This window comes from Cricetulus griseus, chromosome 3 (genome assembly GCF_003668045.3).
Source record: "Cricetulus griseus strain 17A/GY chromosome 3, alternate assembly CriGri-PICRH-1.0, whole genome shotgun sequence".
In the NCBI taxonomy this organism is placed as follows: domain Eukaryota; kingdom Metazoa; phylum Chordata; class Mammalia; order Rodentia; family Cricetidae; genus Cricetulus; species Cricetulus griseus.
The window spans coordinates 265,972,255-265,985,053 of NC_048596.1; the positions used below are offsets into that span (position 1 = coordinate 265,972,255).

The following is a 12,799-nucleotide window of genomic DNA, read 5'->3' on the forward strand; positions in this document are numbered from 1 at the left end:
TTTGAGAGGTACTAAGCAGGCCCCCTGGGGTGCGGTCACAGCTCCCTCAATAACTAGCTCCCCAGACATCTTGGGAAAGTCACTCAGCTTCTCTGAGCCTAAATTTACAGCCTTGAAAACGAAGGGTTGAGACATCTCAAGTATCTTTCTGACTCCACCTCCTCGGCGCTCAAAAAGGAAAACAAAGTTGAAAATAGGATGAAAGGGTTCGGAAGTTCAGGAAGGAAACTTAGGCTGCTCATGTGAGCAGCCCGTGGTACCCTGCTCTGCCTTTCTTGACGAGTGACATCATGTTTGTTTCATTCTCTACTCTATGTACATATACCACCTCCAGAACAACCACTCCTAAAGTGGAGTTTCCAAGTTAAAAATGATTTCAAGACCCACTGGTAGCCACAGAGCTATTTGTGGTCCTGTGTGGTTTGTTTCTTGTGTGACTATCCTTTATGAAGTGGCGTCCTGTGGCATTGCCTTCTGCTGGCTGGTCGCATTGCCACCCACAAGCTGCCAGGCTGTGATGCCTGGACCAGGTAAAGGGAGTGGGGGCGTGTCCGCGGTCCAGGAGGATGCTTAGACTCAGCTCTTCCCTCCCTTCGCTCCTGGAGAGACGCCAATTAGCGTCCTGGTAGGGGTTTCCATAGCTTCTCAGATCTTCTAGTTTTCCCTTGCAAAAGTCCCATCGCTGCTCAGGTCCCAGGTCTTCGGTGACGCGGTTTATTGTGGCAACAGTTCCCAGCAACTGCCCAGATGCCGAGCACTTCCTGCCCAGCCTGGAGGTGCGGGAGGAGGGAGTGCTGGGACCGGACTGGAAAACCAGGACTCAAGTACCAGATAGGAGCACCTGGGGCACAGCCTAAAGAGGAGAAGCGATGGGCTGTGGACCCTCCCAGCAAGCAGGGGACCAGAGCCAGAGCCACCACGTGCCCTCGCCCCGGAAGGGCTGGGAAGAGGGATCCAAGGTAAAAGACAAACACAGATCGTGTGGAAGCACACACCTGAAACCCCAGCATGCAGGAGGCTGAGGCAGAATTGCTTCCAGTTTGAATTTGAAGCATACTTGAATTACATAATACATACTGGGGCTACATAGCAAAAGAAAGAAAGCAGGAGGGAAGGAAGGAGGGAAGAGAGAGAGAGGGAGAGGGAGAGAGAGAGAGAGAGAGAGAGAGAGAGAGAGAGAGAGAGAGAGAGAGAGAGAGAGAGAGAGAGAGAATGCTAGTGACAGGATTTCCCACACTTCCGCACTTAGGAAGCTCTAGAATGGTCTGGACTCAGTCTGCAGTTCCCTGCTCTAGGTAGGTAAGTGACAGAATGAGAACCAAGGGACAGCATGTTTCTTCTGCCAGTGTTGCCTGGTGTCTCCAAATGAAGAAAGTGTACATGTCTCTGTGTATCTATGTCCATGCAGACACCTGTATGAGGTCATACCCGGGGCAGATGTAGAATAACAGGAGGGTTGTGATTTCTGCCCGTCACCCTGATTTCTCGGGGGGGGGGCCGGGGGGCGGGGGGACACTGGGGGCGGCGGGGGGGGGGGGCGGGGGAGGAACACGGGGGGGGCGGGCTGGGGGGAGTGGAAGTTCCTGGGAGCTGCCAGCAGTTGGTGGTTCTGCAACTCCCGTTCTGTGTATTTATTCACAGCACAGAGAGCTCTGTCTACCATCCAGCTACATCCTCTGGGCTGTGCAGCTTATCTGGGACAGAGCTAGAGGAAACCTGATTTCTAAGTCTCCTTCCAATCCTTCCACCCAGCCTCAACCTTGTGTCAGTGTCATTTCCTGGAGATATTAGGGGGAAGTTCCCACAGTGCAATGGGGGCAGAACAGCTGGGATGTTTGCCATCCTTGCCCACCACTACAAGAACTGTTAGGCCCTGCTAGCCATAGCAAGCCAGGCTTGGCCACCTGTATTCCATCAGCAAAAGACCAGCAGAACAGCAGAGGAAGTTTCTAATATTTTCAACGTGGCCACATTGGGAAATGGAACAGCAACAAAAAAGAGGTTCAGTGATTCCCCAGTTCCATCTTTGGGGTCCTGAGACGGGTGAGGTCCAAACAGAGGATGAGGTGGCTCAGTGGATAAAGGTGTTTATGCCGAGTCTAAAGACCCGAGTTCAATGTTCTGGTCCCATATGGTGGAAGGAAAGATCTGAGAACTATTTTCTGAGCTCCATACATGTGGGCACACACATGTATAGAAACAGAATTTAAAATTTCAGGGCAAGAAGGGCTGATATCAGTCCTGAGCTAGGTACATTCCTGCCCAGCACTGACCTTGTCATGGTCTCAGCCCCAGACTTTCCAGCAAAAGTGATCTGATGGGTTGTTACCTCTGTGAAAGAGACAAAGCCTGCCTCTGACTGACACCAATTCACCTGTCCTCTCTCCTAGTCTGAGATTCTAACTTATTAGGGTCCTTTGTCTCAATAGTCTGATGGCCAGAGGGACGGTCACAGGGGTTTCTGTAGAATGCCTTCTCTTCTGTCAGGAAAGTTATAAATTCACCAACAGAAGGAGCATCTCATTAACCTCAAGACCCCATCTCATCGGGGTGATCCAGGAGAGGTCTGCCATATACTTTGCCCTCAAAATGACACTTTTGAAGGATGAAAGGGAGCACACTGGCACTCAGGGCCACCTTTCCCACAAGGCATGCTCAGAGCTGCTGTATGAAAGCATTCACTCTCTTCTAAGCAGACACAGTGCGAACCTGGTCAGGGGCCAGTGACAGCACCCAGCGTATGAGTGGCACAGCTGAGCTCCAGAAGTGGATGTAAGAAGCAAATCTGAAGGGCACGGTGTGTGTCTCAGTTGGTACAGTGTTGCCCTAACATGCGCAAAGCCCTGGATTTCATTGCCAACAAGGCATAAATCAGGTGTGGTAGTGTACGCCTGTAATCACAGTATTCAAGACATGGAGGCAGGAGGATCATGATTTCAAAGTCCTCCTTAGCTACATAGTGAGTTCAAGGCCAGCCTGGGACACACCTGAGACCCTATCTTTAGACAGATAAATAGCCAGACAACTGGGATATGGTGTGGGGCTGTTAGTCCAGACTCAGTCCCTGGTGCTCCTTAGACAAGCTTGTGTCCAGATGCCACCCTTGCAAATTCTGTACTCTGCTTTCCGTTCTCAAACAGTGACTGAGTTCAAGGCATTGATGCTTTTTCTTCTCTCTCTCTCTCTCTCTCTCTCTCTCTCTCTCTCTCTCTCTCTCTCTCTCTCTCTCTCTCTCTCTCCAGAATTCTATATAGCCAAGGATGACTTTGGGCTCAGGGTCTTTTGCCTTTTCTGTCGCCACCACCTAGCTGCTCTACCAGCACACTGCCACCTGACTTCTCAAGAAGTGTCTCCCTATCACATACCAACCCCCTATCTTTTCTTGCTAATGTCTTTTCGACACTACCCTTCCTCTCTAACAGACTGTTGGTCCACCAGACCAAATGACCTCCAGTGCTTGCTTCTGGGCCGGCTCACACCTCCCTGCCTTTCCCATGCTTTTCCCCGTGGAATGCCTTTCCTATACCTGCTCTTCAGTGGGCCTGATGAGCTTCAAATTCACCCCCCAGTGCAGGGCTCCACCCCAGCTGAAGTGACCCAGCCTTACTGCCAGCACACTTCCAGGACACACAGAGACTTAAGGGGGGAACTTAAAGCAGAAACCATGGAGAAGTGTTGCTTTCTGGCTCATTAATAGGCTCATGCTTATCTAGTCTTCTTATACAACCCATGATTATCTGCCCAAGGGATGGTGCTGCCCACAATAGGCTGGGTCCTCCTACATCCATTGACAGTCAAGACAATGTGCCATGGACATGCCTACAGGCCAATCCTTTAACTCTGCATCGCCCCAGTTTCCTTATCTATAAAACAACAGAAATATTGATACTTAACTTTGTTGAATTCTTATGAGGATTAAGTGAATTTAATTCACATCAAGTACCCATACCCATGCTTCACACAGAATAAGGGCAGAAAACAAGTTATGACAACATCATTATTATCCTGACATAAAATCCTTAGCATCATCAGCATAGCCATCCACGTTCATCCTTGAACTGACTCCAACACCTTCTCTAGCTGTCTTCTTCCCTCATCCTTTCTACTGAAAACCTTCCTGAAGCTCAGCAGGTACTTTCTTTTCCTCCTGGGGGAGTCACTGCACCACCTGTTTGTTTTTTTTCATCAGGTTTTCCCTTCTTGATGTACAAGTCACACATCCCCATCTTTTAGAGAACTCCTAAATCACTCCCCACTTAGCTTCTTCTGGACAGATGCTGCTCCTGGCCACCATGACAGCAAGGTCTATCCTTCTGTTGGATTGAAGGAAGAGCTTACATTGTTCACTTATTGTATCCATTCTGCCTCGGGTCATGAGCTGCCCCTACAGTCTGTCATTTTATTTAAGGCACACTGATTCAGATAAACCAGACACTAATGAATGCTTTGTTCCATGCTTTCCTCTCCCCATCCCCCAGATTCCTTACAGTGTTCTTGTCTTCCAGTAGTACAGTGAAACTAATGAGGTAAGGAGCAAGTGCAACAGTACAATTACTGGGTAATAGACTCTCTTGACTCCTGCATGTGTCTTCTCTTCCCATGCACTTGACTTTGGAAATCTGAACTGGGAAGAGTATGATTACTATTATTTAAATACTCGGTGGCCATCAGAATAACGACTCTACTACTCCCCAAATGCTCTGGGTGAGCAGTGGTTCTCAACCTTCTTGATGCGAAGACCCTTTAATACAGTTCTTCATGTTGTGGTGATCCCCAATATTAATTTATTTTCATTGCTTCTTCATCGCTATGATAATGATTCATAATGTAAATATCTAATACTCCCAATGGTCTTGGACAACCCCTGTGAAAGCATCATTGGACCCTCCCAAAGGGGTCACAACCCACAGATTAGGAACAACTGATCTAGAGTTTAGGAGTTCAGAGATGTCTTTAAAATGAGATGTTTGCTTGTATGAAGCATTTAAGTTTCTTAGCATTTTAAGTTTAAAATATATTCTAAATTAAAATTCTTGGGAGTTGTCTCTAGACTTCCTGCTCACTTTTACCTTAGTCTAAAGAGATACGAAGGCATTGCAGAAAAATAACGTATCATAATAGGAAAAGCATGGGCAACATTTCTCAGTTGGAGAAATGCTCTTTTTCTGTATGAGTAACTCAAAGATCCTGGTCTAGGATTAAAGGAGAGAGCTTGGAATTTAGTGAGTGTGGTGGATCGAAAGAAAATGGCCCCCAAAGGGAGTGGCACTATTAGGAGGTGTGGCTTTGTTGGAAAGGGTGTGGCCTAGTTGGGGGAAGTGTGTCACTGTGGAGGCAGGCTTTGAGGTCTAGCATATGCTCAAACCACACCCAAAGTCTGAGACCACTTCCTGATGCCTTTTGAGTTAAGATGTAAGAACTCTCAGCTCCTTCTCTAGCACCATGTCTGCCTGCATGCCACCTGCCCTGACGATAATGGACTAAACCTCTAAACTGTAAGCCACCACCCCAGTTAAATGTTTTCCTTTATAAGAGTTGCAGGGGTCATAGAGTCTCTTCCCAGCAATAGAAACCCTAATTATAACAGTGAGTAGACAAGAAGGACCCTTCATGGGTTTTCTCTAATATCCGATACAAGTCTTGCTTTTTGTTTTTACTGCAAAAGGACTAAGTGACTTGTTTAAACATTGTGTATGTGCAAACGTGTCTGTGTACATGCACATGCATGTGAGGAGGGGGCATGCACCCATGTTTTGTTGAAGCTGGAGGTTGATCTTGAGTATTTTCTCCTATTGGTCATTACAGTATTTATATTGCATTTTTATATTGTGTGCACACACCAGTGGAGGTCAGTAAACAGCCTGTGGAAGTCAGTTCTCTCCTTCTTCCTTGTGGGTCCCAGAGATCGAACTTGGGTCATTGGGCTTGGCAGCAGTGCTTTTCCCACTGAGCCCTCACTGACTTGTGCCTTATTTTTTCAGAGTGTCTCTCACTGACCCTGGTGCTCATTCATTGGCTAGACTGGCTAATCCATGAGCCCCGGATGTTCCTGTCTCTGTCTCCCAGCACTAGGCATACAGACCTATCTCTACACACTTGGACTTTTTATGTGGGTGCTGGGGATCCAAACTCGTATGCTCCTGTTTGCATAGCAAGTGCTTCACCTGCTCAGCCATTTCTCGGTCCTCTTAAATCTTGCTAAAGAGTCATTCCTGAGTGTTTTTGAGAGCTTTCTATTTGTAATTATACTACTAAGAGTAAATTAGCAAAAATTCTAGTTCTGAAGAACAAAATCTTCCCATAGGTCCACAGGCAAATGTATTTATACAAGCTTCTGCTTATGAAGTGATTGAAGATTTCAGCTCAGGGAGTATCAACAAGTGATTCCTGCCAAACTGTTTGGAAAACATGTTTCCCAAAAGACATTACAAAGTACTTACACTACACTACACTACACACACACACACACACACACACACACACACACACCACAAAAAGCAAACAACACACACCTGTCTATAGTTGAACCCAGTGTCTTTTATTTAGAATGCTGGTAACTCTTTCTCACAGTCGTCAGCTTGGGACTTACAAGTTTTTAATATTAAACCTGATAAAAAATGTTAGCTCTAAGGAATTAAAGTATACAAAAAGGTCAATATAAAAGGTTGAACACATTGAACCTATCCTTTGACAACTTCATCTTGGGGACAGGATAGAACCTTCCACCCTCCTTCAGTCATCCTACCCAGTACTCTTCTTATACAAAACAGGTAGGTTGATACAATATGTAGTGCATACTGGTGTAAAAATATAAGCCTTGCATGCATAGGCAGACCTGAGCACTGTTGTCTATATCCCCAGTGTGTATAGATTCAATTATTTATCGATATTGCTGGTGTCTTTGACTTATGGTCATCTCAATCCAGATTATGAAATGGGGCCAACATTCCTACAACGTGTTACAAATTGGCATGAATTTAAAAGATGTTCTTAGTTTTTCAAAGAGTATCCCTTTCTAGAAACTGAAGGCTGGTATATGTTAGGAGATGCTAAAAGATTGTTCTGTCTATTACATGTTTTCTTTCACTACCAGGACTCAATAGGACCTGTCTGTAAATGCAAATGGATAGAGTTCCTTGATGGGGTTCCCATCCCAAATCAAGCAGAATGGTGATGAGGAAACCATTATAAGGTCATTTGAAGTTGTAGTGTTTGAATCTATTCCAAGCTGTAGGTTTCAGAATGTGGGGGAGAAAGCCAACTCTTCTGGTCTATTAACACTCACAATTTCACTCAGTTCCTAAGTGTTTTATCAGCATTTTTCTGGCTTCTGTTAAACCTCTTACATTTTCAGTAGCTCTACTTAGAAATGTTATATGACAAAATCAGTCCTTACATGTCACATGGTGCATTGCTGGTTTGAGAGAGAGAGAGAGAGAGAGAGAGAGAGAGAGAGAGAGAGAGACAGAGACAGAGACAGAGACACAGAGAGACACAGAGAGACACAGAGAGAGAGAGACAGACACACACACACACACACACACAGAGAGAGAGAGAGAGAGAGAGAGAGAGAGAGAGAGAGAGAGAGAGACTACAAAATGCAATGAACTTGTGAAAATACTCCTCTCACTATCACTGGCTTTAAATATCTGAAAACTAGGAAAAGAACTCACAATTGGGCTTATACATCTTCAAGTTCAACCAGAGCTCTGAGCCCCTGAGAGGAGAGCACCACACAGTGTCTGTCTTGGATAGCTTTGTCAGCTGACCCTTCCTAGAGTCACCCAAGAGGAGAAGCCTCAACTGAGGGATTATTCTGATCAGATTGTCTTGAGGACATGTCTGTGGGGGAGGTTGTCTTGGTTGCTAGTTGATGTAGATGGAGGAGCTTGCATACCACTTGGGAGGCACCATTCCTGGGCAGGTGGTCCTGGACTGTATATGAAAGCTAGCTAAACAAGGGCCTTCATGAAAAGCCAGAGAATGAGCCATGGACAGAATTACTACATGGTTTCTGCTTCAAGTTCCTGTCTTGAGTTCCTGCCCTGACTTCCCTCAGTGATGGGGTGGCCTGGATGCATAAGCCAAATAAATCCTTTCCTCCCCTAAGTTACTTTTGTTCAGGGGGTTTTTGTTATAGCTACAGACAATAAACTAGAGCAATCTTGCTTTCCTTTGCTATACATATCAAATACAAAGGCATGTTCATGTTATATACTGTGTGTTGGAGTGGTGTATGTAAGGCTCTTGCTCTGGCTAGATTTATGTCAAATTGACACAAGCTACAGTCATCTGGGAAGAAGAAACCCCTGGTTGAGAGGATGGCTTCAAAAGTCTGGGCTGTAAGCATGCCTGTATAGCATTTTCTTAATTAGTGATCATGGTGGAGGGTGGGTGGGGCCATCCCTGGGCTGGTGGTCCTGGGTTCTATAAGAAAACAGGCTGAGCAAGCCAGTAAGCAGCATCCTCAATGCCCTCCGCTCCAGCTCCTGACTCCAGGTTCCTGTCCTGGTTTGAGTCCCTGTCCTGAATTTTTTATGGTTAAAACATTTTTTATTTTATTTTATTAGTTCAAATCAGGAACAAGCTTGCTTCAGATGTCAATCCCTTCTCCCTCTCCCTCCCCTCCCCCCCAACATTCCACCTGCCCCTAGCCATCCCCCCTCCACTCCCCAGGCAGGGTAAGGCCCTCAAAGGGGGCTCCCCAAAGTCTACCACATCATCCTGGGCCAGGCCTAGGCCCTTCCCCATGTGTCCAGGTCAAGAGAGCATCCCTTCACATGGGATGGGCTCTCAAAATCCCTTCTTTTTTAAGGTTTTTTAAGACCTTACATATTTAATACAGTGTGTTACCCCTGTACAAATGGGAAAAATTAAGCTCAATATTTCTAGACCAATATGGCTGTTAATTTTTGTACAATGCCAACTCAACACGGTAAACTGGGATACTTTTTTCCAAAGTTGACAGCACAGCTAAAGTTTCCAAAAATTCAAAATATATACATATATATATATATATATATATCAATAATGGAAGTATGTTATGCATCAATAGCAGCAACAGCTTTTCCAGGTTCTGCAGTCATTTGAACAAAATTGTAGAGACATCCAGCACACTCCATTTAAAAAAACAAAAAACAAAAAAAAAGTAAAAAACAAAACCCTAGAAAACAGCACAGTTCTGTTACTCTTGTGGTACCTGGCACCATTTTTTTTTAAATTAGCTTCTTAATCATCATCTGGAAGGAAACCATTCTGAGCAACATCATTAAAAACAGCTCTGATAAAGCACGGTCACTACTATGTATCATAAAGCAGGTCCACATATGAGTGAGTACATATCATGTTTGTCTTTTTGTGAATGGGTTACCTCGCTCAGAATGGTTTTTTCCAGTTCCATCCATTTTCCTGCAAATTTCAAGATTCCATTGTTTTTTTCTGCTGAGTAGTACTTCATTGTGTAAATGTACCACATTTTCTGTATCCATTCTTTAGTTGAGGGGCATCTAGACTGCTTCCAGTTTCTGGTTATTACAAATAATGCTGCTATGAACATGGTTGAATAGGTGTCCTTGTTATATGAATGTGCTTCTTTTGGGTATATGCCTAGGAGTGGAATTGCTGGATCTTGTGGTAGACTCATTCTCATTTTCTTGAGGAGTCGCCATACTGATTTCCAAAGTGGCTGTACAAGTTGGCACTCCCACCAGCAGTGGAGGAGTGTTCCTCTTTCTCCGCATCCTCTCCAGCATAAACTGTCATTGGTATTTTTGATTTTAGCCATTCTGACAGGAGTAAGATGGTATCTCAGAGTTGTTTTGATTTGCATTTCCCTGATGGCTAAGGATGTTGAACACTTTCTTATGTGTCTTTCAGCCATTTTAGATTCCTCTATTGAGAATTGTCTATTTAGTTCTGTACCCCATTTTTTAATTGGATTGTTTGGTGTTTTCGAGAATAGCTTCTTGAGTTCTTTGTATATTTTGGAGATCAGCCCTCTGTCAGATGTGGGGTTGGTGAATATTGGGCTGTCGTTTTGTCTTGCTGACTGTGTCCTTTGCCTTACAGAAGCTTCTCAGTTTCAGGAGGTCACATTTATTAATTGTTGATCTCAGAGTCTGTGCTACTGGTGTTATGTTCAGGAAGCGGTCTCCTGTACCGAGTAATTCAAGGGTATTTCCCACTTTATCTTCTAGTAGGTTCAGTGTGGCTGGGTTTATGTTGAGGTCTTTGATCCATTTTGACTTAAGTTTTGTGCAGGGCGAAAGGTTTGGATCTATCTGTAATTTTCTACATGTTTGCTTCCAGTTATGCCAGCACCATTTGTTGAAGATGTTCTCTTTGTTCCAGCGTATATATTTGGATTGTTTGTCAAAAATCATGTGTTCATAGGTGTGTGGGTTAATTTCAGGGTTTTCAACTCTATTCCATTGGTCTACCTGTCTATTTTTGTGCCAATACCAAGCTGTTTTCAGGACTATAGCTCTGTAATAGAGCTTAAAGTTAGGGATGGTGATGCCTCCAGAAGTTCCTCTATTGTACTGGGTTGTTTGGGCTATCCTGGGTCTTTTGTTTCTCCATATAAAGTTGAGAATTGTTCTTTCAAGGTAAGTGAAGAAATGTGTTGGGATTTTGATGGGGATTGCATTGAATCTGTAGATTGCTTTTGGCAAGATTGCAATTTTTACTATGTTGATCCTGCCTATCCAAGAGCATGGGCGATCTTTCCATTTTCTTGTATCTTCTTTAATTTCTTTCTTTAGAGACTCAAAATTCTTATGGTACATGTCTTTCACTTTTTTGGTTAGTGTTACTCCAATGTATTTTATGTTGTTTGTGGCAATTGTAAAGGGTGATGCTTCTCTGATTTCTTTCTCCACCAATGTGTCATCCATATATAGTAGGGCTACAGATTTTTTGAGTTAATCTTGTATCCTGCCACTTTGCTGAAGGTGTTTATCAGCTGTAGGAGTTCCCTGGTTGAGTTTTTCGGGTCACTTATGTAGACTATCATATCATCTGCAAATAGTGAGAGTTTGACTTCTTCCTTTCCGATTTGTATTCCCTTGATCTCCTTTTGTTGTCTTATTGCTCTAGCTAGAATTTCAAGGACAATATTGAAGAGGTATGGAGAGAGTGAACAGCCTTGTCTTGTTCCTGATTTTAGAGGAATTGCATTGAGTTTCTCTCCATTTAATTTGATGTTGGCTGTTGGCTTGCTGGATATTGCTTTTATTATGTTGAGGTATGTCCCTGTTATCCCTGATTTCTCCAGGACTTTTATCATGAAGGGATGTTGGATTTTCTCAAAGGCTTTTTCGGCATCTAGTGAGATGATCATGTGATTTTTTTTCCTCAGTCTGTTTATATGGTGGATTACATTGATGGATTTTCATATGTTGAACCATCCTTGCATCCCTGAGATGAAGCCTACTTGATTGGGATGGATGATTTCTCTGATGGATTCGATTTGCCAATATTTTATTGAGAATTTTTGAATCAATGTTCATGAGGGATATTGTTCTGTAGTTCTCTTTTTTAGTTGTGTCTTTGTGTGGCTTGGGTATCAAGGTTATTGTGGCCTCATAAAAAGAGTTTGGTAATGACCCTTCTGCTTCTATTGTGTGGAATACTTTGAGGAGAATTGGTATTAGCTGTACTTTGAATTTCTGGTAGAATTCTGCACTAAAGCCATCTGGCCCTGGGCTTTTTTTAGTTGGGAGACTTCTATTGACTGCTTCAATTTCATTAGAGGTTATAGGTCTATTTAAGTTGCTTATCTGTTCTTGATTTAATTTTGGAAAGTGAAATCTGTCCAGAAAATTGTCCATTTCCTTTAGATTTTCAAATTTTGAGGAATATAGGTTTTCAAAGTATGACCTGATGATTCTCTGGATTTCCTCTGTGTCTGTTGTTATGACCCCCTTTTCATTCCTGATTTTATTAATTTGCATGTTCACTCTTTGTTGTTTAGTAAGTTTGGATAAAGGTTTGTCTATCTTGTTGATTTTCTAGAAGAACCAAGTTTTTGTTATATTGATTCTTTGTATTGTTCTCCTACTTTCCATTTTATTGATTTCAGCCCTCAATTTGATTATTTCCTGGCGTCTGCTCCTCTGAGGTGTATTGCCTTCTTTATTTTCTAAAGCTTTCAGTTGTGCTGTTAATTCTCTAGTGTGATTATTCTCCTATTTCTTCATGTGGGCATTTAGCGCTATGAACTTTACTCTTAGCACTGCTTTCAGAGTATCCCATAGGTTTGGATATGTTGTGTCCTCATTCTCATTGAATTCTAGGAAATCTTTAATTTCTTTTTTTATTTCTTCCTGGACCCATGAATTGTGCAATTGGGTGTTACTTAATTTCCATGAGTTTGAAGGTTTTCTGTAGTTCTTGTTGTTGTTGAATTCTAATTTTAAAGCATGGTGGTCTGATTAGACACAGGGGGTTATTTCAATTTTTTTGTACTTGTTGAGGTTTGCTACCTTGCCAAGTATGTGGTCAATTTTAGAGAAGGTTCCATGTAGCTAGCGCTGATAAGAAGGTAAATTGTTTGTATTTGGGTGGAATGTTCTATAGATATCTGTTAAGTCCAATTGTGCCATAACTTCTATTAGTTCTTTTGTTTCTTTGTTAAGTTTCTGTCTGGTGTTCCTGTCCAGTGGTGAGAGTGGGGTGTTGAAATCTCCCACTATAAGTGTGTGCGGTTTTATGTGTGATTTGAGTTTTATTAAAGTTTCTTTTACAAACGTGAATGCCTTTGTATTGGGGGCATAAATGTTCAGAATTGAGATTTCAT

General features: G+C 43.3%; 1 protein-coding gene across 1 annotated transcript in view; it reads left to right on the forward strand.

Moving 5' to 3' along the window:
* The first annotated feature begins 869 nt into the window (after positions 1–869).
* Stmnd1 (stathmin domain containing 1) overlaps positions 870–12,799 on the forward strand; it is a 31,103-nt gene continuing 19,173 nt past the window's right edge. Inside the window, exon 1 of the mRNA XM_027410007.2 lies at positions 870–959. Within this exon, the coding sequence (XP_027265808.1) occupies positions 870–959 (90 nt within the window). The remainder of the gene's footprint in view (positions 960–12,799) is intronic.